The sequence below is a fragment of the Trichosurus vulpecula genome, chromosome 2, assembly GCF_011100635.1.
Source record: "Trichosurus vulpecula isolate mTriVul1 chromosome 2, mTriVul1.pri, whole genome shotgun sequence".
Lineage (NCBI taxonomy): Eukaryota > Metazoa > Chordata > Mammalia > Diprotodontia > Phalangeridae > Trichosurus > Trichosurus vulpecula.
This window is the reverse complement of record NC_050574.1, coordinates 140,355,270-140,381,668: the sequence shown is the minus strand read 5'-3', so window position 1 is coordinate 140,381,668 and position 26,399 is coordinate 140,355,270. Positions and strand designations below refer to the sequence as shown.

The window sequence follows — 26,399 nt, the reverse complement described above, 5'->3', positions numbered from 1 at the left end:
CTTCACAACTGGACTATTACATAAATAGTTCATTGTTAAGGGGTATGTAGAACCTACATTGGATGACATGCTGTCTTGGGGGAGAGGAGGGAGGAGAGGGAGGGAGAGAAAATTTGGAACCCAAAAAATTGTGGAACTGAGTGTTGTAAACTAAAAATAAAAAATAAATGTATATTTTTTTTTAAAAAAAAGAAAGATGCAAGGTAGATTGTGATTTGAGAGAGAGGGAGAGAGAGAGAGAGAGAGAGAGAGAGAGAGAGAGAGAGAGCATATAACATACTCTGATGTAAAGGCAAAACTAAGGAAACAGCTAACAACTGAGTGAGACTGGACAAAATGGTGGAAAGAGTTTAAATCAAATGTTTCTTGAACTGAAGAGATAGAGCTGCACACTGATATTTCCAGTCTTGGTAACTGGGAAACTATCAATACAAATAGGAAAGTTGGAAAGAAAGGCAGGTTTTGAAAGGGAAAAGTTGAGTTCTGCTTGGGATGCTTTGAGTGCAAAAACCAGGGGGCATGTCTGACGAGTAGTAGGATATGTGGACCTGGAGCTTTGGGGAGAGAATGAAGCTATGCAAACATATTTAGGAATCATCTGCATAGTCAATCAACTAGCATTTATAATAATAATAATAGGAGTGAAACAACAACAACAATCATTTAAATAGCATTTTAAGGCTTTTAAAGCATTTAACAAATATTATTTTATCCTCACAGCAACTCTGAGAGTTAGGTGCAATTATTATCCCCATTTTACAAATGAGACAAGTGAGGCAGACAAAATTTAAGTGATTTACTCAGGGTCACACAGTCTCTACTATATGCTAGGCACTATGCTAAGCAATAGTTATACAGAGGAGATAATTGAAGTTTTAGGAGTGGATGAGATAGCCAAAGATAGTAGTAAGAAATTAGAAGGTTTCCAATAAGAAAAGCAAGCTAAAGACAAAACCTTGAAGGACACTAACACTTACAGAGTGAAAGGAAGAAGAGGAACCAGCAAAGAATAGGAAGGAAGAATTAGACAGGTAGTGTGATTGGGACAGCTAGGTGGGGCTGTGGGTAGAGTACCAGACCTGGAGTCAGGAAGATCTGAGTCCAAATCCAACCTCAAACACTTACTAGGTTGTGACCCTGGACAAGTCATTTAACCTCTGTCTGCCTTAGTTTCCTCATCTGTAAAAATGGGAGTAATAATAGTACCTACCTCACGGGGCTGTTGTGAGGATCAAATGAGATAATCATAAAACACTTAGCACACTTAGTACCTGGCACAACTAAGTGCTGTACAAATGTTCATTATTACTGTTGTTATTATTATGAGTTACAGGAGAACCAAGAAACTGTCCCTATCGCGGAAGAGAACAGAGAAAATAAAGTCAAGAGGTGAGACTGGTCAACAATTTCAAAAGCTACAAAAAGATTAATGACTTTATGACCTCAGAAAATTCCACTGATAACAAATCAAAAACAACTTTATGCCCATGTAAAGGAGTGTCTATATGCCTTCACCTGACTGTCCAAATATGTTTACCTATCTAATCATGACATAGATGATGATCTAGTGAAGGAAACTGTCCCTACCTAGAAGCAGCAGATTATTACAAGAAAGAGTGAGAAGAGGATCTTTTAACCTTCATTTGGAATCTAAACCAAAAGTTGTAAATGGGAACTGACAGCTAAGATATAGTTATAATAATCCTTAGTGAATTCAATTAAATGTAAAAAAAAACTTTTAAATGAAACATTGTAACAAAGATTTGTTCAAAGTTGATTTTCATAATGGATTGAGTCACCTAAAGAAGAAATTTATTATGAAATCTCAGCCCGCAATGTTTACATAGCAATATAGTAGTGTAAATGTGAAACTCTGCCTGTGTGATGCTGCTACACCAGGGCATGCTTAATTTGTACAGCAATTACGGAAACAACTTGAAACACACATTTTAAAAATTCATAGTGAAACTTTTTTTTAACCCCATAAAAAGCCAAATTACATGAGACTGTTCTTTATTGGAAATGTGAATTCCTTGAAAGTAGAGACTATCTTTTTTTCTCTCTTTTGTATTTTTTGTTGGGTTGTGGTTTTTTTTGGTTCTGTTTCTTCTTTCTCATGATTCATTCTATTGGTCATAATTTTTCTCCACAACTTGACTAGTGTATAAATTAATTCAATGCAAAGTTATACATGGAAGTTATATGGGATTCCATGCCATCTTGGAGAGGGAGGGGAGAGGGAGGGAAGAAAATCTGGAACTCAAAATTATGTAGAACCGTGTGTTGCAAACTAAAAATAAAAATTTTTAAAAAAAGAAAGTAGAGACTATCTTTTGCCTTTTTTTGTATTCCCGGCACTTAGTACAGTAGTTAGAACATAGTGGGTGCTTAATAAGTACTTATTAACTGACTGAGAAAGAGCAACATAATGTAGTAGATAGTGTTGGACTTGAAGGTAGGAAAACATGAATTGAAATCCTGCTTTTGACACTTAATTTGCTGTGTGACAATGAGCAAGTCATTTAACCTCAGTTTCTTCTTCAATAAACTAGGAGTGATAATAATACCCATGATACATACCTCACAGATTTGTTGCCAGGATCAAATAATAGAACAGCAAAGTGCTATACAACATCTCAGTTGTCATTATGATCAGTTTTGATGAGTATTATTGAAGTTTTGTGTTTAGCTTTTCCTTAATTTCTTAATTTTAGAGCTCTTTCTCTCATGCTTTTTCCATCTTCTGGTACCTGGTCTTACTCCAGATGACACTGAATCTCTAGCCATCATTTACAAGACTGATTTTTGCTTTCTCTTTCATGCTGCCTTCCAGTCCCAATACCCATTGCTCTTTATTGTCACTTTCAGGCTTTCCCATTAATCACCTTCACTCACCAATCTCTCCTTTGAGGGTCACTTTAAACCTATCACACAATATAGATCCCAAGGACCCCCAAGACATTATCCTTCCTGTCTCAATGGATTCAGTACCTGGTTCACAATCTCCCTCTCCAACCCAACTCCTGCCCTCAACACTTCATTTTAACAGACATGAATGTTCACTTGATCCAATCCCCTCCTGTCTTCCCCAGAAGATTACCCTTATTCTCAAATCCCACTTTCTTCCAGAGGACTTTCCTAGGGTCTAATCCTGGGACCTCTCCCTCCAATACTACCTTTCAAATTTCCACTTTTCAACTCTATTTCTTGCAGAATGTGGTCTTTCCCATTAGAATGTATGCTGCTTGAGACAAGGGACATTGCATTACCAGCACTCAATACAATGTCTGGCATAAAGTGATAAGTAAATGCTTGATGACTATCATCCCTGTTCTTTCTCCGATCTTCAGTTTCTCCCTATCTCTTGATACCTTTCTTGCTGCCCATTCCTCTATCCTTAAATTTAAAAAGACCTCACTAGACTTTATCATCTCTGTTAGCTATAATCTTTTCTCTCTCTTCTCTCAAATCCTTTGAAAAGGGTTTCTACATTTGCCTCCATTTCTTTTCCCCTTATTCACTTCTTATTTCTCTACAACCTAGCTCTTTATCTCAAAACTCAACTGAAATTGCTCTCCCCATAGTTACCAGAGACAAATTAATGGCTTTTTCTCACTCCTCATCCTTTTTGACCCCTGCAACATTTGACACCTTGGACCACCATCTCTTCCTGCATAGTCTGCGCTCTCTGGGTGTTCATCAAACTGCTTTTTCTTGGTTCTCCTCCTACCTTTCTGACTGTTCCTTCTCAAAAATCATCATTCAATTCATCATCCATATCACAGTCTTTAACAGTGGGTGTATGCCAAGAATCTGTCCTGGATCCTCTTCTCTTTTCTCTCTATACTCTCTCACTTGTTTATTTCATCAGTTAATATAAGGTCAATTATCATCTCTATGAAGATGATACCCAAATCTATTTATCTGGTCCTAATCTCTCTCCTAAGCTCCAAGCTCCTATCACTGATTCCATACTGATCATTCTCTATGGACTGTAGGCATCTCAAATTCAACATATCCAAAGTAGAAATGATTATCTTTCCTCCAAATGACACCCATCGCTCTTCCAAACTTCCCTGTTACTGTCAAGGACATCAAAATCTGTCCATGCACTCAAGTAAGCAGCCTGGGTGTTATCCTTGCTTGCTCTCTCTCACTCACCCCACCTATCCAATCAGTTGCCAAATCCTTTCATTTCTCTATTCACAACATCTTTCACAGAATCCTTCTTCTCTCCATTCACATGGTTCCCAGCCTAGTTCAATGCCTCATCTCCTTTCCTGTTTCCCCAAACAAGAGCTACTGGTGCCTTGTCCTCCAAAGTCTCCTTGCTTTGCTTATGCCAACATACACAACCTGCTGTATTTTCCCTTCAAATATGAACTCCTTGGGAGCAAAGACTCTCTTTTTTGTCTTTTTACCTGATGCCTGGCACAATGCTTGGTGCAGAAGAGGCACTTAATAAATGCTTGATTGACTCAATGTCTCTTTCAAAAAGCAACCATCAGGTTTTCAAAAGAGTTCATATGGATGAAATAATTATTCCATAATACTAATCTACTAAACTCATTACTGTAATACCTTTAAAGTAAAAAACACATAAATGCAAATTCATACTAATTAAAAATTCAAATATATTTTGCATAAATGGTGTCAATACAGTCTAGACAAGGTTTCCTTTGCTTGACAACAGTTTTTACCAGGTCACCTTGGAATTCAAAGACAGAAGTCTTTGCTTTCAAATCACTCCTTGCATAGCTTTATTTAAGCTTTAAGTGCCTCTTAAAATACTGTACCTCATTTTTGCATTCAGTTTTTAAAGCATCAAAAAGAAGCAAGTGGTTTAATAACTTCATTCTATAAAGATTGGGCTGGAAAATAAAAGCAATCTAGAGCCAAGGGGAAGAGTACTGAACAACCAAAATACTGACTATTTGAGGAAGGAAAATGAATGAACAATTTTGATAGCATATTCATTGTTCTAAGGAGGGGGGAGCATGACAAATACATATATATCCACTCATCTTATCCTGGATTCCTTTGAGTACCCTTTTCTTTTCTCCAGCCTTCATTTCTGACCTGGAGCTTCAACCAAATCACCACAAAAGATAAATCACTGGGGAAGCCAGTATCAAGTAGAATGTTCTCATTATAATATTAGTTGCCATATATATTGCACTTTGAGGCCTACAAAATGTTTCACACTTATTTCATTTAATCCTCACAACAACCCTGAGAAACAGGTGCTATTATTATACCCATATTACAGATAAGGAACCTGAGGCAAATAGAGGTGAAGTAACCAATTCTCTTTCTGCTCAATTTCCTGCTTCTGTTAAAAAGTTCATGTTACTCTCCCCATCTTCCCTGACCCTGTTACACCCAGGCAGCTGAAAAAACGAGGTGAAAATGTTTGTCCAAACACCATTTGCAGCTGCCATGGTTGCATCCATATATTTTAAGGATTCTCTAAGGCAGCGACAACAGTTCCTGACCCCACGGAATGGGTTTCTGGCCATCAAGAACATTTCTAAGCCTCTTTAACAGGTTTCCCTCTCCTTTTCCCCTCTCCTCCACCCCTTCAAAAGAAGACTCATTTCTGACTCACTTAACCCTGTCTGAGGCTGAATTCATCCTTACACTCTCTTATATGTTACACCATGCAATTTAAAAGGCAACCAGGAACAAAACAGATCAAGTACAGGGATGTCAAAAGTAAGCCACAGCTCAGTGCCTCAGGAAAAAGGCAGCTTCTGTTTGCTGTGTCTATAAGAGCTGCTCAGAGCCTACGTTTCACCATGCAGGAGACCCCAAAGGAGTCAGGCAGATCTTGAAGGAACCACAGGTGGAAAACATAGCATTCTACTTTTCAAAAGCAAATTTGTGTTTCAATATTTTTTATTTTAATTATTTAAAACAAGTCACACAACAGCTCACAATTAAATAGCACATGATAGTCTGCAAAGCACTCTACATTAGTTATCTTCATTGAGCCTCCCAACTATCCCATGAGATAGCTGCTCTTTTTAATCTTCATTTTACAGATGAGAAATCAAAGGCTTCAGTAATCAAAGGCTTGAAAATTAGTGATTGGTTCAAGGCCATGAACCTACTAAGTGACTGAGATGAGATGCAAACCCAGTTCTTCCTGACTGCAAGTCCAGTGCTCTATCCACTAGGCTACACTATCTTTCATTTATTAAGAATAGGTTGTGTGAGCACCAGCAACTCTGCCCTTAGAATGCTAAGCTGTTGATCTCTCACTTGTCCTGAGACTGTGCTTTTTCATCCCAGCCATCGTTTTCCTTGCCACTGTGGTTGCTTCATCCTCTAAACCAGATCCTCAACTACCAGGCCCAGGAGGCTCTAATCCAACCATCTACGACCTCCAACCCTGTGACCATGCTTCTTCATTCTAGTCATATTCTTCCCTACCTATACATGCATACCTTCCTCTTGTACCCCTTGCTCTAGGAATGTGATCAAATCAATATCACCATTACTTCTAAAAAAAAGTGTCAATCAATTGTATTATTGGTCCATTCTCCATATTTACCACCTTCCAAGTTTTCTATTAGAATGTAAGCTCCTTGAAGGCAAATATTATCTCACTTTTGAATTGTATTCTCAGTGTTCAACACAGTGCAGGAACATAATAAGTGCTTAATTAATGCTGTTTTATCCAAAGAATGGGAGGGAAGAAGGAAGGAAGGAAGGGATTTTTTTTTGCTCTGGGGGACTACGGGGGAAACTATTGCATACACTCTTGGCAGTTGATATGTTAGCTTTGCTAAATTGCTTCTCCCCCCAGCCCTCTATTTTAAATCCTTTATTAAAAAGAATGGTATATAGTACTTAATAGAGGAAGGGGATATATCTAGAAGTGATGGTAAATATAAAAGATAAGTACTATTTTTAAAAAAAGGAAGGATTGTCATTTAATGGCATCCTTTTCTAGAAAATATTAGGTCTATGTAAAACATAAAAATTTCTCCCCCCATCTGTCATCATAATCCCCTGGCTTGCAAAATACCATAAATTTGTGAAGTTTAGCTGCTCACTGTCTCTCTTCTTTCCACGAATCTTGAAGATACTCCATCCTCAGACCTGTTCCTTCCTAGACACCAAACAGACTGTTCTGGACTGAAAGTAGCTCCCTTGGCTATTATGAAAACTATCTTACCCAATATTTCTTTTCTTCCTAGACTTTATGATGGAGGCAGATACACATTCCATGTGCCGTAATTTTTCCTCTGAACTAGTTACTCTCTTTTTCATCCTTTCCTCCTTCCAATTCAACTTTGTATCATCTCCAAATTTTATGAGCATGCTATCTATCCTTTCATTCAAATCACTGATAAAAAATCTTGAACAGCAGACAGTCAAGGGCAGATTTCCCAGGGCACTGCACTAGACATCTCTTTCCAGACTCACATCATGTCACTACAATAATCAAGTTGGAACTACTTAAATTAGCTGAAGACAATAGGAAGATCAAATAAGGAACTGGACTGCTGCTTCAGGTGCATGAGGCAAGGATAATATAGACAGAGAGAAGAAAGAACTATTGAACTCTTATATTGCTTCCATTTTATCTACTTAGAAGAAAAAGCTTTGGCTAGGAAGGATAAAATTAAAGTGACTAATAGGCATTGAAACCAAAGAGAAAGGAAAAGGTCGTAGGACAGCACCTATTGGTCTGCAATGATTTCAAATCCCCTGGCCCAGATGAATTAAATCTGAAAGAATTTGTAGATGTGACCATAGAGACACTATCAGTTTAAAGGACAGGAAAAGTGTCCAAAGGACCAAAGGATCAGAGATGGGCAAAAAAAATTCCCAATTAAAAAAAAGTCCAATAAGCTTGATTTCCATTCCTGATAAATTTTAGGACATATTTGTAAAAGGATGGTTTGTGGGCATTTATAAAAGGAAACAAGGATCACTGAGTGACAGCATCAATTCATCAAGGACAGATCCCATCAGACAAACCTCCATTTTGGTCAGGCTTGTTAAACTAGGTAGATCAGGAAAATGCCATAAAGAGAATATATCTGTATTCAGTATTTAGCAAGACATTAAGGTACACTGGAAAAACCAATTGGGTTTGAGTTCCAGGAACAACACTATTAGCTATTTGAATTCAGGGAAGGTATTTAACCTCATTGAGACCTGATTTGCTCCTCTGTGAAATGGAGGTATTAATACTATTCATTGCTTTGTTACAGGTTGATTATAAGAAATGTGCTTGGTAAACCATAAAAGCCTATTTAAATGTGAGCTATTAGTTTTACTCATGAGTATTTAAAAACTGCTAATTATGGTTGATGATAATAATAGTTTATATTTATGTAACTCTTTAAAGTTTCTAAAGCACTTACTCTCACATTATCCTATGTGAACTAGGTCATGAAAGATTAATATCCCCATTTTATAGATAAAGAGAAACTTGGTTTAAGTGTTTCTAGTCACACACCTAGTGTCAGAACTAGGTTTTGAACCCAGGTTGAGTATTATAAATGATATAGCTATATTAGGCTAAGGAGAGCCATACTTTTTATGTATTTGTACAACAGTCTTTATGTATTATTTAAACAATAAAAGGACTATTACCATCTAATTCTATAATCTTAAAATGTACCCAGAAGTTTCTTTGGTAATTTTGCCATCTACCATGTAAATCCTTATATTTTTAAAATTAAACTCATGTTTTCTGAAATATCAACACTCAAAATAAAATTCCATCTCTGTTTTCTGTTTCTGTTTTGCTTATTACTAGTATAGCTACAGTGTTTTCTGAGTTATTTTAGATAAAACATGATCTAAACAGACTTTTGTAGGCCACTTTGGAAAACTATCCACAAGTATAACACTATTCCTACAAGGAAATCCTTTCTTAGTTACAAACAGCTAACTTACAAATGACCTTTGGGAACACAATCCATCTATCCATAAGTTAGAGACTGCCTGATTTGAATTAAAGTTAGTATCCTCACAGCCAGCCTCCTCCCACACTCTCAGTTTTCCTCTTCACTGTTGAAACACCATCTCCATCACACACACACACACACACACACACACACACACACACACACACACAGCCTTTTTGCATCCTGTGTCTTTAATGTTCTTTGGCTTAGAATGGAGGTTACAATATCTAGAGATGGAGAAGCAAAAGGTTGATGGGGACCATTTTTTATTACATGAACAAGCCAAAGTGATAAACAATCCAAGGTCTATGTTCATCCTGGCCATGACTAACAAGAAGCTATAAACCAAAGCACTCAGTTTATCAGTATCTGCCTATAAAACAAGGAAAGAACTCTGGGTACATTTTAAGTTGCATGAAATAAAATAAGAAATCTCTTAATCATTTGTCACTGGCTTGCATACAGGGCTTTAACAAATGGCCCAGTAGAGTTTAAGTGTCTATTGACAAAAGAGGGTGAGGGGTGGCTAGCCCTCCAGGAGTTCATGAAAGAAGCGTTTTAGGAAAGGGCTTTCATCTTTAGCATTTTCTTGATGTATGTGACTTTGGACAAGACATCTGAAGATAAGGGGCCAAATTTTTATCCTAGAATTATACCTTTAATTTTGCAAAGTGTTGCCTGTATGTTATGAATTACTTAGACATAGAAAGAAATTCCCTTAAAGTCTCTTCTGTATCTTATGACTATGACCCCTTTGTGTACAATCAGTTGTTTTTTGATAATGCTTAATTTTCAGACATTTGCATTTACCATTATTTAGTGATTAGGTATGTTTAATATGTTAACCTTGAGAATCTTTAGATGTACTTATTCTAATGTGAAAATCAGTGAGGCAAGAGAGAGAGAAATCAGGGTGAATTCACTTTTTCAGGGCATATATGGAGCTTTTCAGGGTGGTATAAATTAAAATTTGAGATACTCAAGAAAAAGATTCCCCCAAAATATCACCTTATCCTTTGTTAACTACAAATGGGACAATTCTCCATTCATTGACTCCCACTACAAAAAAAAATTTAATTGGTTAGACAGAACCAATATCCCTGGAGTCACTCAGAGGGGCAGACAAAAGAATTTCCAATATAGCCTTTAATTCCAAACAGCGTTCTGTTGCTTGTTACTTTGAGCAACCAACTATATCTTTGTTCTTCTACTAGAAAATAAAGGCCCAGATTCTTATCCCAGAATTATATGAATCCAAAAGTGATGCAGAATGATAACTAAATCCAAGGTTAATGAGGCTTTATGTAGGAAATCTTTAGCTAAAAGGCATATATTTTCATCACAAAGTTTTTCACTCTTTAAACGAATTTTTAATTTTCACTCTGCCAACATCTAGTATATTACAAGCAAGTTCCCAAGGACAAAGTCCCAGGCTCAGTCTTTCAGTCTTTACCATCCTCCAGGTCTCTCATCCAAGGAAAAGCAAAGACCGTCACCACACACATACACGTTCCCTCCCATTTTCTCTCTCTCTCTCTCTCTCTCTCTCTCTCTCTCTCTCTCTCTCTCTCTCTCTCTCTCTCTCTCTAACATAAATGATATAAAATACCAAGCATGTTAGCGGTACACTGAAGGATTCCTGAGACATCTTCAATTTCCTCTTTGCTGGAATGGTCTGCATAGGAGCATCTGTTAGAAAGATTGTAGAAATTCTTTTCTGCATCCCTGTAACTAAAATGGAAAAGAAAATGAGCATAATGAAATTTTAAAACATCTCCAAAAGTGCATATGCAAAAACATACAGGCCCTTTTCCCCCTTACTTTTAGCCCAATGGCATTTCTAAATAACTGATGCTTTAAGACATAGTCTCTGACAAAATCCATCATTAGCATCACCATGAACAGCATGGGCATGAAATTGGAGACATTCTTTAATAAGCAACAGTATGAGGGGGGAAAAAGAAAACCAAAAATTTAGCAGTTAGCAAATGCTTCACTATCTGTGTGCGTCATCCCTGCTGGCAGTGTGCTTTTCTAGTGAAGTTGCCTGGTACATATAAAGCAGGGGGTGGTGAGTAGCTGTCCAGCATCTGTGAGGTAAAACCAGCCTCATTGAGCAAATAGACACACACCATTGTTGGATAGAAACGTCTTATCTTATTTAACCACCATCTTGCATGTTTTAAATAGCCACTTGTTTGTTCTTTCTCCCTCCCTCCCTCTCTCTCTCCCTCTCTCCCTCTCTCCCTCTCTCTCTCTCTCTCTCTCTCTCTCTCTCTCTCTCTCTCTCTCTCTCTCTCTCTCTCTCTCTCTCTCTCTCTCTCTCTCTCTCTCTCTCTCTCTCTCTCTCTCTCTCTCTCTCTCTCTCTCTCTCTCTGTCTCCCACTCCCATCTATGTATGTAGAAATTTCAAAGTTTATTGATTTCATCAGTCTGGGTACATCTTCAAACACACCTTACAATTTGTCAATACCTCATTGACAGTTTAATTCCCAGTTATCTACAAACTATACTGCCTTCAATCCAGCCATCATCTCCATCACTTCCCTGCTTAGAAACTTGCACAGAAAACTTGAACTCCACCCTGGGACATTTGGATCTTATAGGTGAGCTTTTTCATCACCTTGCCTGGCGCCAAGCTTCCATTATCGTCTCCGTATCATGCCACCTTCTCTAGCTTTTGCCAGCTCCCTCTTATATTTCCTTCTCCCATTACAATGTAAACTCCTTGAGGACAAGAACTGAATGTAGTTGCTTATATTTTAATCACCAAGGCTTAACATGGTGTCTGGCACATTAAGCATTTAATAAATGCTTTATCTATTTATCTATCTTAATTGGTTATCACATCAAAAAGATTTCTCATCCTATAGCCAACACCCTGGCAGTGAGCCTTTCCAAACTGAGCTAGACTATTCCTAAGACCAACCCATTCCTTACAACATAACCAATACTGTTCTAAGAAGGGACACAAGTGACTTTCCTGCTCAGTAAAGAACTCAGGACCTTTTAAGAAAGTGATCAATATGACTCTATGGAAGACTGAACTTCAATGAGTAAACAGATGAGTTTCCTAAAGAGACAGGATGGTAGATATTTAATAAGGACTTGGAAGCACATAGATGTTTGAGGCACTTTCTGGCTTAATATAAACAAGAAATGACTCAGTAAATTGTGAATAATTTTTTAAACAATAACCATAAAAATAAGGGAACACAGTCACCCAATTCATTAGTAACGGTGCCACTTCTTACAAATGAGTTTCTGCAATCTCTGCCAGATGTGTTAATAGCAGATGCAGATATACAAACATTTCTGAAAGTAGGATGGAATTAGCTTTAAAATGATTAGCAATTCTAAGCCATACTGTATGGGCCTTAGTATGAGGTTCCCTAATCTCCTAGAGGGAGAAAGAAAAACTGAATCTGGTTGGCCCTTCTGTCCTCCAAAGGGATGCAGATGTGCTTTCTGAAATGTAGCCATCTTATACTTGCTCTAAAAGAAAAGGAAAAAGAAAAAGCAATGTTTTCTGCCCTCTTCCCAAGAGGGAAGAGCTGAGGGCCAAGAAGTCCCTATATCACTATAACTTTCCCACTATTTCCACTCTAATCAGGCCATATATAATTAATTGTCTTCCTACTTACTCTAACCAATCACTCGCTCCTCGGCACCAATCTGGGGTTGGGGTAAAATCAGAATTTTCTTTTCCAAGCTGTAGGTCAGCTTTGAGAACTGTAAGTGGGGGAAAGCATGCTGAATACCGTTAACAAAAAATCACAACTTCAGATGACCCATTACTTCTCTTTTTTGAGACCTATTCTGGCTAGAGTTGGGTTGGGAACTAGTATGACATTATGCCCCTCCCTGACATTGGAAATACTTAGAAGGTAATGAGATCTTGATCAGTAATTGTCCAGGATAGCCAAGCAGTCAGGCCTATAACATCAATTTGGTAGGACTTGCCCAAATTTGAATTGTAATGAGAACTCAGGATCAGAGATCTTTAGTGGAGTTAGATTTATAACACGCGCACGCGCACACACACACAAACACACACACACACACACATAATTTTGTTTTAAGAATAATATATATAAAGATATTTGTAGATAAACATAACCTCACTGAAATCCTGTTCTGAGGTCTCATCACATCATAGAGAAGCAGCATGGAGTAGATTAGATCAGGGGTTCTTAACCTGGAGTCTGTGGACTTGTTTTTTTAAAGTAATTTGATAACTGAATTTCAATATAATTGGTTTTTTCTTGACAACCCTATATATGATATTTTATGCCTTTAAAGACATTATTCTAAGAGGGGATTCATAGGTTTAAAAACACTGCCAAAGGGATCCATGACATAAAAAATGTTAAGATCCCCTAAATTAGAGTGCTGAACTGTGACATAGATAGGGCTGATTGACCCTGGTCACTTAGTCTCTCAGTTCCCTAATCAACTCACAATCATGTAAGTAATACATATATAAATACATATATATGTAGGCTCATATCTCTAGAAATAAAACAGCTCAGAAGATCATGTACTAGAAAACCCCCAAAAAGGTGCTTATTCTCTGTAATACCTAGGGTTGACCATTACAATAAGAAGTTGTCACAGTCTCAATGTGCCTATTGAAATCAATAAAGAAGGAAAAAAATAAAAGTTCAATTATGTAAAATTGAAATAGTATACATGGTAATAATAGGAATGATGGAAGGACTTAATTTTAAATGGCAATGGGAGATAATTTCTCAGTCTAACATCCAATAGGCAGCAGTTATTCATTGTATTAGGACAATATTGCAAGAAAGTACATATGAACTTGTAGCAAACTTAAAAGTTTGGCTAGTTGCATCCCATGCCTACAATACAGTAATAGAATATAGCAGTGGTTATAAATTGTTCAAAAGTCAGTCAACTAGCATTTAAGCACCTACTATGTGCCAGGCACTGTGTTAAACACTGAGGATACAAAGAAATGCAAAAAACAAAATAGTCCCTGATCACCAGGATCCAACACTTTAATGGGAGCAGACAAAGTGCAAACAACAAGCAAGATATAGGCAAATATCTTTGTGTAAATTCACTAACATAGGAGGAAGCATGGGAAAGAGCATACAGTTAAAGATAAAAAGAATGTAAAGCAGAGAAGATTATATAGTGGGACAGGGGTACACAGATCTCTTGATCAAAAGGAAGAATGAAATAAAAAGTTCCAGATGCAAATAACAACACTGTCATAGTGATAGAACAGAATTATGGGTAACTTCAATCATCTGAACATGTTTACTTGATTGATAGATCAGGAAATGGCAGAGATGTAGTAGACATTGGCAAAGTCTCTCCAAAAGTACCCTTGTGGAAAGCATAGAGAGGTAGGATTGGATGACATAATTAGATGGGTTCAGAAATGCTTAAATGACTTTTTCACACAAACTGTATCTAATCACTCTTCCCCAGTTCTATAACTGTGCACCTGGTTGAGTCCAAGCATTAGATTTTACATTTATATATTTTTAATTTATTAAATTTACATTATATTTGGCCCATTAGTCTAAGTTGTTGAGATAATTTAATAATGACAAATGTAAAGGCCTATACTTGGGTCCAAAAAATCAACTTCAAAAGTACAAGAAGGAAAAACATAGCTAGACAGTAGTAAATATAAAAAGCAAGTAGGGAAGCTTTTTAGAAGAGCGCTAGTTTCATATGAAGCACAACTGTGGCATGTGGCCAAAAAAGCTGACCAGATGATGGACTGCATTAACAGAATTATAACTCCCAGAATAAGTGAGGTGAGAGTCTAGCTATATATACTCTGAGCTGCTCAGAACACACCTGGAGAACTGCATCTAATTCTGAGCACTCCATTTTGGAAAGAACATTGATGAGATAAAGCAGGGTTCCAGAAGAGGATGACTGAGATGACAAGGGACCTAGAAGTCCTCTCATTAACTGAAGGAAACCAAGGGTGCCCCAACACTAGAAGTTTTCAAGCAAAGGTCCTATGATCACTTCTCAGTGATGTTGTAGAGAAGATTCCTGTTCAGGAATGGGTTGGATCAGATGATCTTTAAGGTCCCTTCCAACTCTGAGATTATGTGATTATATGATTCTTAATAGCACAGAGGAACTAGAGGTATTAATCTTGAGAAAAGGCTGCAGTCTTAAAATATTTGAAGAGTTGCCACAAAAAAAGAGACATAAATTCTCTTGACCAGCACAGATGACTGAATCATCTGTTACTTTGCTCATTGTTACATATTCACTATGTACTAGAGACAGAATGTTAACCCAAGACTATGACTTCAAAGATGGGCCTCTATCCAATATGCTAAACTGCCTCTCTATATTATCCTGATTCTATTTATTCCCAGAAAGAAAAGCTAGGACCAACCAGTGAATAGATGGTTACAAAGAAGTAAAATTCTGGTTCTTACAAGGAAATTCTTGCTAATGACTACAGCCATTTTTAAATAGAATCAACTGTCTTGAGTATACTGTGTTCTCCATGGAAGGTCTGCAAGTACAATGTGGATGATCACTTGTTAAAGATGGAGTTTAGAGAATTACAGCTTCAGATACAATTCTAGTGTCTATGACAAAAATAAATATTCTGGTATAAAGGAGAAAATAAATTCTGATATTCTGAATATCTCCTTACATATATGCTTCAGTGTTTTTTTCAATATTATGAGCATCTCATTTCAGACTTCTCAGTGCTTACCTTCTAACCAATGCTAAAAGGGAGTTAGTCTGTTTTGCCTAGCAAAGTACCTGGCACAGGGCAGATGTTTAATAAATCTTTATTGATTGATTGATGCATACACTTAACCTATATGGACCTCAAGATCCTTCTCTGTAGAATTAGGCAATTGTATGAGAAAAACTCCAAGGTTCCCTATAGCTCTAGAGCCTATGATTATATGATTCAATAGTAACCAATCCTAAATTTTTGTGAGAAATGATCCCACAGATGAGATGCTGGGCTGATTGCTAATAATAACTAAAGCAATGTGTCCTGTTAACATATCAAGCAGAAGTGTGAATCTAGCTAAGATAAAGAAATCTGAAACACAAACACACATTTGACTATGACAGGGAAGCTGCAGCCAATGAAACCCAATTACTTCCTACAGCTCTTACAGATGTGAACATCTGCTCAAGAGAATACTGAGAATGAATGTCTAGCTCCTACTGCTAAATCTCTAAGGGTCCAAGCAGACTAAGGAACTGAACATGCAGGAAATGATTCAGTTTCTGTATTCTGCATGAAGAGCTCAAAGCTGGAAAGATCTAAAAGTTTGCAGGGTAAGAGAGGTTGAGGAAAGGGGAAGGGTAATTTAACAAAGTCAATTAATGTGATGAATCATATAATCTCTGCATCCCTAGCTCCCTCAGATTCCAATCCCCTAATAACCCACGTGTTTTGCCTATGCTCTAAATTATATCTCTTCCTTTCTGACTTATCTTGCCTGGAACCGGGACTCTATGCCACTTCTGGGCCAACTCCACATCACATTGCCCTCACTCTGGCCATCATCCTCATCTCTCCCACTGCAAACTTGAACTCTGCTCCTCAGTCTCCAGTCTCTCTGATAGAAGATGTTTTCCACTCCTCTTTATATGTTGTCTTCTTCAATTAAAATGTGAGCTAATTGAAGGCAGGGACTGCCTTCTTGCTTTTATTCATATCCCCAGGTCTTAGCATAATGCCTAACATATGGTAAATGCCTAACAAATGTTCTATCTACTCATCTATCTATCTAGTATCTATTTTTTGTCATTCATCCACTCCCAAAAAAAGATCTATTTTCTAATAATGCAAGGTTAGTAGCCACTAGTCTAAAATTTATACTCACAGTTAATGTTCTCTCTAATTTTTTAAGCTATGAAAAGATAACCATATTATATGAGCATATTTATGCATACATAATACATACATACAAATAAGTGAGCCTACGTGTGTACATATATTCCTTTTGTAAGCAAATAAAACTGACAACAAAGGTAATGTGAATACATGCTTAATGGTATGCATAATAATTATTTTGTTACATTGTGATTAAACATAAATGGTAAACAGGTCACATAAATTACTGTAATTAATATTACTTTTTCACAGCCAAACCATATTTTTAGTTTTTTATTAGTTCTCCAGTAGCTGTAATCAGCATCAATCCTTCCAGTTTTCTCTGGTACCGTGTACTGTTGAATCAGACAGATTCATAGAATCTTAGAGATGGAAAGGGCCTTAGAGGCCATCTAGTCTTGTCTCTGACTCAGTGTGGAAATCCCTCCTATATCATTCTTGACAATCATGTAATCTCTACTACCAATCCAAGTGAGTTCGCTCAGCAGACTGCCCATTCCATTGTTGAACTGTCCTCAAAAGTGGTTTATTTATTTGTTTTTAATGCCAAAATCTGAGTCATTTTCATTCTCTCCCACCCTGGTCCAGGGGTTCTCCCACATCACAAGCCCAAGTTCTGCTCTGCAAAACAGCCCAGAACTCTACTCCTTCTATATCAAATACCTAAAGGACAATTCTTATCTTGAGCTTCTCTTCTTATCACTTCAGCCCAAATAGCCTCCCATCACAACAATGTCTTTAAAATATCTTTGTAATCTATTTCAGGAATTCATCTGCCATTTTTTCCATCTGTTCAATAAGTTTGTAGTATATAATTCTATAGAACTGTCTCATATTCATAGCTTCATGGACTGGCCCAGAGTAAGTAATCCCCAATGTGGCAGATGTTATCATTGGCCCTCAGCTCCTGCAGAACCCTCCCAGAAATAAAGTAACCTCTCCTCCTAATGTCACATTTCTTCTAGCCTTCTACTACTTCCCCCAGAATTTTTTAATAAAAATGTACCAAGAAGTGTCACAAGGGCATCATCATTATTTTCCCTTTGGGGTATAAGAATATTTCCCATGAATGGAGCTATGAGCTAGTTCAGAGACCTTGGGCCCCTAGGTATGCACCCAGGACACCACGTGTCTAGTGTCTTTTGAAATACAAATCTTTGACTAGTAGAGCCTAAAGTATACTTCAGAGAAGAAGATGCTGAACCTTAGGCTAGCCATAATGAAGGGACATTATCATTTCATGTTTAGATAGAATGGGCCGTAGGACTACTACCTGATCCATTGCATCTTGAAATGAACACCTATAGTCTTTTAAATCTCTTATGCAAATCATTTCAAACACTTTGTAATTCAAACTTAAGTATTAGTAGGCTAGTCCATCAAACTAAAATTCTGTTTCTGCCTCCTTTTAATCTAATCTAAATGTTCTATGCCAGGCTTTTTTTAAATCAATTTTCGAGCAAGCAAACAAATATTTATTTAAAGTCTGCTATATTCCAAGTACTTTGCTAGGTGCTAGGGATACAATGACAAAGGCAAAACAATGTCAGCCCACAAGGAACTTATAGTCTATTGTGGGAGGTAATATGTGCATATGTAATGGAAAGAATGGGCAGTGGGGAACTTGTCTTCATGAGTATGAGCAGGGGGCACAGCCTGCTGCCAATTCATGTGGGGGATTTGTCAAACCTGTTTTTAGAAGTGTATGAGGATATGTAATGCAAGAATTCTGTCCCCATTCAGGGCATGCATAGGTATTTCGTGATTATTTCCTGTTTGATTACTTCATGGTTAAGAAAAATCTTTTGATTGGCTGCTGAGCTAGAACTTGGTGTGCATACAAAAAGACATGAATGGCTAAATCACTTTCTTTTTTTCCTGGTAGTGGCTGAGGAAAGAAATGTTGTAAGTTTCTGGGTGGAGAGACATTGGACCCCTAGGTATGCACCCAGGCCACCAAGTGTCTAATGAACATATGATCCTGATATTTCTTCTGTCTGTTACCCTTATTTGGATAAAAAGATAATGAATTTTATTTTAGATGTGTTGAGTTTGAGATGACTTCAGGACACCTGGTTTGAAGTGACTAATAGAACATTGTGATGTGGGCCTGGAGCTCAGGAGACACTCTAAGGCTGAAGATAAGGTAAGGTAACCAAATGAGATAGATTAGACAAAGAAGAGAAGAGGGTCAAGGACAGATCCTTGGAGTATAAATATAGTGAGGGGGTATAATAAGGGTGAATGAGTGACGGAGACCAATAAGGAGTGGTCAGACAAACAGGAAAAGAAGAAAGAGGGCAGTGTCACAAAAACACAGGAGAATACTCACGAGAAATGGGTGGCTGACACTGTTACTGCAGAGATGTCAAGAAAGATGAAAATTAAGAAAAGACTGCCAGATTTAGCAAATAAGAGATCACTGGTAACTAGAAAGAAAAGTTTCAATCAAATAATGATGTCAAAAACCAGAGTGCAAAGAAGTGAATGAGAGGAGAGAAAGTGGAAGCAGTAAGGGTAGACAGTTTTTTTTTTATTTTCCCCACAAGTTTTGCTGAGAAAGGTAGAAGAAGCAGATGGTGACAGCTTGAAGGGATAGTAGGGTCTATTGAGGATTTTTGAAGGATAGAAAAGACTCAAATGTGTTTATAGGCTATTGGGAAGGAACTAGAAAGTAGCAAGAGAGTGAACATTAGAGATGGAGGAAATAACTAAGGTTGCTATCTGCTCTAGAAACAGAAGATCAACGGTACTCATAGAGTGTGTTGACCTTAATCTCTTAATGAGAGATTGGACTAAAGAATAGAGAATGATTCCAAGGAAGTGTGGCATGAAAGGGAAAAGAAGGAACTTTATCTCTGGACTAAAGGAGGAAGAATAGCTTCTAACGTTTTAGTAAACTAGGAGTTGAGATCCTTAGATGAGAGGTTCAAGAAGGATTGCTATGGGGGGCTTAAGGAAAGAAGAGAAGATTTGGAATAGCTACTTTCTCCATAGAGAAAGTTAGAGAATCAACTAGAGAGGAATAAAAGGATTGCCTTGTGATTGCCTTGTGAGGCCCCAGTTGAAATTAGAGAGCATAAATTTATAGTAGACCCAGTTAGTATGGTTGTATGACTTCCTCCAGTTCTGTTGAGCAGCATGTGAGTAGGATTAGAGGAAATAGACAGTGGCAAGGATCCAAGATTGGGACCTGGCAAGACATGAATGACAAGATGACACAGGGGCAAAGCTTTTGATATAAGTTAGTGTGCTGTGTTGAAAAAAATAGCAAATTTGGAGTCAAAAGATTTCAGTTAACATACCAGTTCTGACTCATTATCCAAAACTCCTTTGAGTTTTGATTCCTCATCTCTAAAATGGGGATTTTAATACATGCCCTATCTATTTCATAGTATTTGGGAGAAATCATTTTGTAAATTTCAGAGTGGTTTAGAAATGTTACTAATAATTATTAATAATAGATATTAATAATCTATAAATTATTTAACACATTTGATAATAAAATAATAATCATTAGTTATCAACAATTTCTAAAGGTATGTGTTACTCTTCTTCCTATTTTCTATAAGGTTATACTGCCTTTTTTAACTAAGTTTATTTTCCACAATAGAGACAAAAGGTTTAAAATAAGCATATCTCAGATTATTAACACTTTGGCATAAACGAGCTCCAAAGCAAAAATGATGTATTCAGACCCTTTCCTGCATTAATGGGAAAGGGGAATAAAAAAAAACTCAAAGGCACTGGGCTCTAGAAGAAAACAGAGTAGGAAATAAATAGGGTGGGTCGGATAATGAAGAGATGACAAGATGCCAGAGAGAGGGAAAGGGAGCATAAAAGTGAGACCAGGCGCATCAGATTGAACAATTTTATCAAGTTATCTTTGTTTATCAGTAGCAAAGCAGGATCATCAGAAGTTATGAATAAAAGTACTTCCATCATGGTATCCTCCCTGGAATTCAGTTTCTTTCATCTATAAAAAGAGTCAATTGGACTAGATACCTCTGGGGTCCCTTCTAGCTCTAGATTTATGATCCTAAGGCCAACTTTCCTATGCAACCGATCAAGAACATCTAGTTAGAGCACGTTTAACCAGTGACACAGTCTTTAAAGACAAGCATGAGATTTAGAGAAGGTTCACAGGCCAGTAGTGAATAAAGAACTGGGCCTTTATGATAGCTCATTTTAACTCACTCAAGTGTAGGGTCAAACCCTAAACTGAAGCTCCCTGGGAAAGAGAATAGGAACCATGAGAGAAGGCAAAAAAACCAGGTCAGTTACCAGGACCCTGGTCACTATAGACTTTAGGCCACAGCAGGAGGAAGGGAAGTCAGCAATGGCTCTTTGGAGAGATTGCCATTGAATTCATCATGCACATCTCCACTGACCACTTCACAGGCTTTCTATAGCTAGTGTTCAGGATGCTGGAGTTATAATAACCTTAATGCTAGAGGTAGATCTCTGAGACCACTGCAGGCAATAGGTTTTATGGGACAAGCGCAAGTTCTCAGTCAGGTCCTTCTGTGGTCATGGACAAAGAAACTCTAGGTATTGGTTGATGCATGGAGTCTGGCTGAATCGAATAGAGAGCACAAGGATGCAGAATGGAAATTTCCAAAAATAGAAGGGCAAGAAGAGGTCAGGGGAAACAGGAAGATGGAGTATACTTAGTCTCCAGCATAGACACAGCCAGAAGCAAGTGAGACTTGAGTTCTCTGAGACATACTAGAGGCTTTAGGTCTTTTTAAATGGTCACTACACAGTCAACTACACTCACATTGCATTGTATACAGTTCCTTGTTTGCTTTCTTTGAGTTGTAGAGACAATGGGTGATAAAAGATTATATAGAATAAAAAATAAAAGCATAAAATCATGTAATAATAGAATTAGGGCTGGAAGGAACTTCAGAAGATATCTATTCCAACCATCTCATTTTACAGATGGAGAAATGAGTCCCAGCAAGATGAAATGACTTGTTCAACGTCACACAGGTAGCAAACGTTGGGATTTGGCCACAGGTCATATTTATATGGACACTAAAATGAAATGAAGAGTTGATTCAATATTCAACAAATTTTCTATTGAAGAAAAAGTTTTGGCCTGAATTAACATAATGCAAGTTGGCTGCCTGATTGTCAAAGTTATCAGCAACCTGATCTAATTTACAAGATCTAATTTTACAAGAAACAGAACAATATCATTTCTAGGAAAACAATTATTGTTAATGTATTAATGTTGTCACAAAGGGTGGAGGAGTATACTTTGAGTAGTTAGCTTGATATGAGGGATCAAGTTTATTTTGGAATGTGAGGAGGGGATTAATTTTGACATAACATTTATATTTAATAGTACAGCCTAATGGATCTATGACCAGATTAAAATAAATATAGTTTAAAATAGCTAATGGTCTCAAACTAACAATTTCACTCTGCCATTTTTCCAGCTGCATCTGATTCAAGAGGACTGATATGGCAACTTCTCAAAAAAATCCCTTATGTAATGAAAACTAACAATCTTTAAACCCTTATAGAGCATGTCCACAAGGTCATTGGCATTCTCTTGATTATTTTTTCCAGAAGGCTTTCTTGCCATATGCTCCTTGGCAAATTTTACCTCTCCCTGAAAGCCAGAAAAAAAATATTTTTTACCCCAGCCACAATGATTTATCCCAACTTCTTTGCTACAAACTTCTGAAAACAAAGAGTGGGCATGTTCTGAATTGTGACCTTCCCACACACACTACTACCAAATAGAATTTTTATCTCATAAGGAATTTTCTCTAGGGGAATATAGATTCTGAATTGTAGTGTGAATTATAAATGTGTGTGTGTGTGAGCTAGAATACTATATAGTATACTGTTTTACATTCCCCAGTTATTTCTAATGTCTTGCTACAATTGAGTTTCTGATCCAATAAGAAAAGCTAATAATCTATACTATGAACATTCTTGGAAAATGAGGGGGTAGACTAAAAAAAAAGAAGATAATATAAGAAAAGTGCCTTTAGCTGAGCCACCCTTATCTAAGAGGACTGTGATAGGTCTCTGTGTGTTTTTCAATTGGTAAGTGGTATGCAGTGGAAAGGGTGCTAGGTTTGGAGTCAGGAAGATGTTTGTTCAAATCTAGTCTCAGACACTTACTAATTATGTGACTCTGGGCAAGTGACTTGATTTCTCTCAGCTTCAGCTTCTTCATCTGTAAAGTGGGGCTAATAATAGCATCTAAAAGGATTGTTGTGTGAAGCAAATGAAATTATACATGTAAAGGATTTTGGAAACTTTAAGATGCTATGTAAATGCTGGTAATTATTATTATTATTGTATATTATCAGATTATAAAATCTAATCCAAAGACCATCACTGGGATTCTGATATACCTCACTGAACCATTAGAGAATCCCACTTCTACCGCCCATAATAGCTGGCTATACCAAATAGGCACATCAAGAAACTGAGATAGAAAGTGGGTCACATCACTCAGGCCAAGGGCTAGATGGCAGAAAACCATTTGCTCAACAATTAGTGAGCAAATTTACCCCCTGATAATCAACAAAATCCTTTTTACTTACCCAATAACATGATGCTCATAATACTGTAGTGTCCTCTTGAGAGTCTGCTGTATAATCTGAGGCTACAGAATAATAATAAAAAAGATATTATCAGCAAATCATTGCCAGCCCTGTTCCAAGCATCATAGGCAGCTAGGTGGCTACTGATTTATCATGTAATGTTGCTTGTTTTACAATATTAACCCATTTTGCATTTTGCCATGTGTTTTCCCCACAGGAACTGAGAGGATGCCTCCACAATCTCAGACATTTTCCATCTGAAGTAAATTGTTATATTCCTAGCAGTTTCTTCAAGATTCTTTCTCCCAGTTATTCAATTCAATTCAAAACTGAGTTCCTTCAATGTGCCCAGGATTGAAGACAATGAAGTTATTACTTCCCCCAAAGAATTTACAAGATGTTTGATGGTTATATGCAACCATCATACATATATAAATATGAAAGACAGTGTCCAATCCAGTAGGGATCTCTGACAAGTCCTGCTATTCTATTTCAACTAGAATTTCAAAGGATATTCATTCAAGTGGCAGTAAAGTGAGACAGATAAATGAAAGATGATAGCCAGCTAGATAGACAGATAGAGCATTTATTAAGCATCTACTATGTGCTGGGTGCTTTACTAAGTACTAGGGATACGAAGAAAGATAAAAATGAAGGTCCCTGACCTCAAGGAACTTATATGCTAATAGAGAAGGACAACACATAAAGAGAAGCTAGAAAATGGGGGTAGGGGAGGGTGCAGATAAGACAAGAGTGAATCGGTGACCTAGATGAGATATGATGAAAACTCACTATCAGAGCCCAGGGTGGAGTTTCTTGTGGGGAGGAGGTGATGATGAAGACAGGATGATGGAAGGAATTTTCTTTTTTATAAAGAGGTTTTTAGTTTTTTACTAGATGAGGACTTTGAAAATCTACCATATTTTAGGAGTATGATTCTAGCATGAGGCTAACAGGAGAAAGTAATTTTAAATGATCCCACCTATTCATGAATAGAACAGTCACCAACCTAATTTTCTCAAGGTCCCCATGGGGTTGCTACCAAAACACTGGGGAATTTCTGGGGTGGTCACAAGGACTTAGGGGCAGGAAATTAAATTGCTGCCAACTCCCAAACTGTTCCTGACAAAGCTTTATAATCCTCTCCCTCTCTCTGATAACTCAGGATAAAATTTTTTTAATCCCATGAAAATCAGTGAATCTCTTCTTAGCATTCTTCAGCCCAGGGAAGGTTTCAAACATAGGAAGAGATAGGAAAGGCACAAAGATCACAAAACACATTCCTCACAAAATAGAATGGAAGCAAAAGATAATTTTTGCTAAGAGGATAATCAGTGAAAACAATAATGGGCAAAATATTAAGTAAGTCAATGAGGAAGAGAAAAAAAATCTCCTTAGTCATAAAATTATCAGATAAGTGATTTGTCACAAGGATGTACACAGACCATGTAAGCTTGTATTGGTAAGTGATTAAAAACTCTAGGATAATCATAAGTTAATAGATTTAGAGTAGGAAAGGACCTTAGAATTTATCAAGTCCAACCTGCTCATTTTATATATGAGGAAAACTGATGCTTAGAGAGATGAAATGGCTTTCCTAAAGTCACAAAGGTAGTGAGTAGTAGAGCTAAAGATTTGAACCCATACCTTCTGACTCCAAATCCAGTGCTCTCTCTATTGTATCATGTATTCAGAACATTATAAGGCTTGAATGGGTCATTAATTTATCTGTCTGTTGAGACAGTGGTGGACAATTTGTTGTGGAGATTAGAGATATCATTGTATGGAGCAAACGCACCAGGATCTAAGGAGTGAACAATGAGCCAAGCTCCAAAACTAGGACCTTATAAAGACAACTGATCTAGAGAACAAGGAGGAAGTCAAGAAATGATTCTAAGACCTAAGGTCAAAAGTCAGATGGAGGCTACCTCAAAGTAAAATCAGAAAAATACCACAGTAGGAGGAAGGGAAAAGATGAAGTATTGGCAACTGACAGTTTGTCTCACTTGTTTGATGTGAAGAATCATCCTGGGACCTTATCCCTTTATGACCTCAACATCTCAGTTATGTTCCCTACTAATTCAGATGTCCCCACAAAGTTGTGAGTTGAGAAAGGGTGGGGGGAACATGAGCATAGGGCAGAGGTTCTAGGGCAGAGGCTATTTCTTATATTGTTTTCTTGGGTCTAGTTATTTCACTCTGCATCAATTCATAAAAGTTTTCCCATGATAGAAACTTAATTTCTTTTAAACCAAATTGGAAAAGCAAATAAGTACCATAGTCATGTACATTGAACAATGGCATGGTGACTGAAGTACTGGACTTGGAATGAGTAAGACCTGAATTCCTCTGACACTTACTAGCCCTGGGACCATGGGCAAGTCACTTAACCTCTCTCATCCCACTTCTTCATCTACAAAACAGGAATAAAAGGATTATTTTAAAGCTTAAATGATGAGATAGGGTCTCTAGAGAACATTGTAATCTTTATAGAACTAGATAAACATCAGTTCTAATTCCCTGCTACTTAGAGAAAGAGAGTTCTTTTCAAGTTATGGTCCACCCAGTATAAGCCTAAAGAGGAGGCTTTTGACTACTGCAGCACAGCCAAAGGTGTTACAAGTATGAACAGGCAGACATAGGCATTTCCTAATACTTACAGTAGTGTGCAAGGGGGAAAATGTGCCTTAAGGGTTTAACCCAAGGACAACCTAAACCAAACTATCATTAGTCATTGGCAGGACTCCTGGGATTCCGAGGTCTCTGGCACTGTATTGATAGTTCCTGAGCCAAGATAATTTTCCCTTTGGCAATGTATCTGAAGGATGGAGAATACCATGGCAGGACTGGCCTATGCAATAGGTCTTGTCAGAAAACATGTAGCAGTAGATATCAGAGTACATGGGGTCAGTTACCCCAAGAACAGCCTCATTTGTATGCAAGTATATTTTTTCTCTTTACTAAGAATTTGCTGTCTTTAAAACTCAAAGGGTTGTCAGAAAGTACATTCCTGTGAAAGGAATT

General features: G+C 37.3%; 1 protein-coding gene across 1 annotated transcript in view; it reads right to left on the bottom strand.

Moving 5' to 3' along the window:
- GUCY1A2 (guanylate cyclase 1 soluble subunit alpha 2) overlaps positions 1-26,399 on the bottom strand; it is a 434,074-nt gene that overhangs the window by 362,164 nt on the left and 45,511 nt on the right. Inside the window, exons 2-3 of the mRNA XM_036745237.1 lie at positions 23,376-23,437; positions 10,540-10,661 (exon numbers count right to left, since the gene is read on the bottom strand). Of these exons, the coding sequence (XP_036601132.1) occupies positions 10,540-10,661; positions 23,376-23,437 (184 nt within the window). The remainder of the gene's footprint in view (positions 1-10,539; positions 10,662-23,375; positions 23,438-26,399) is intronic.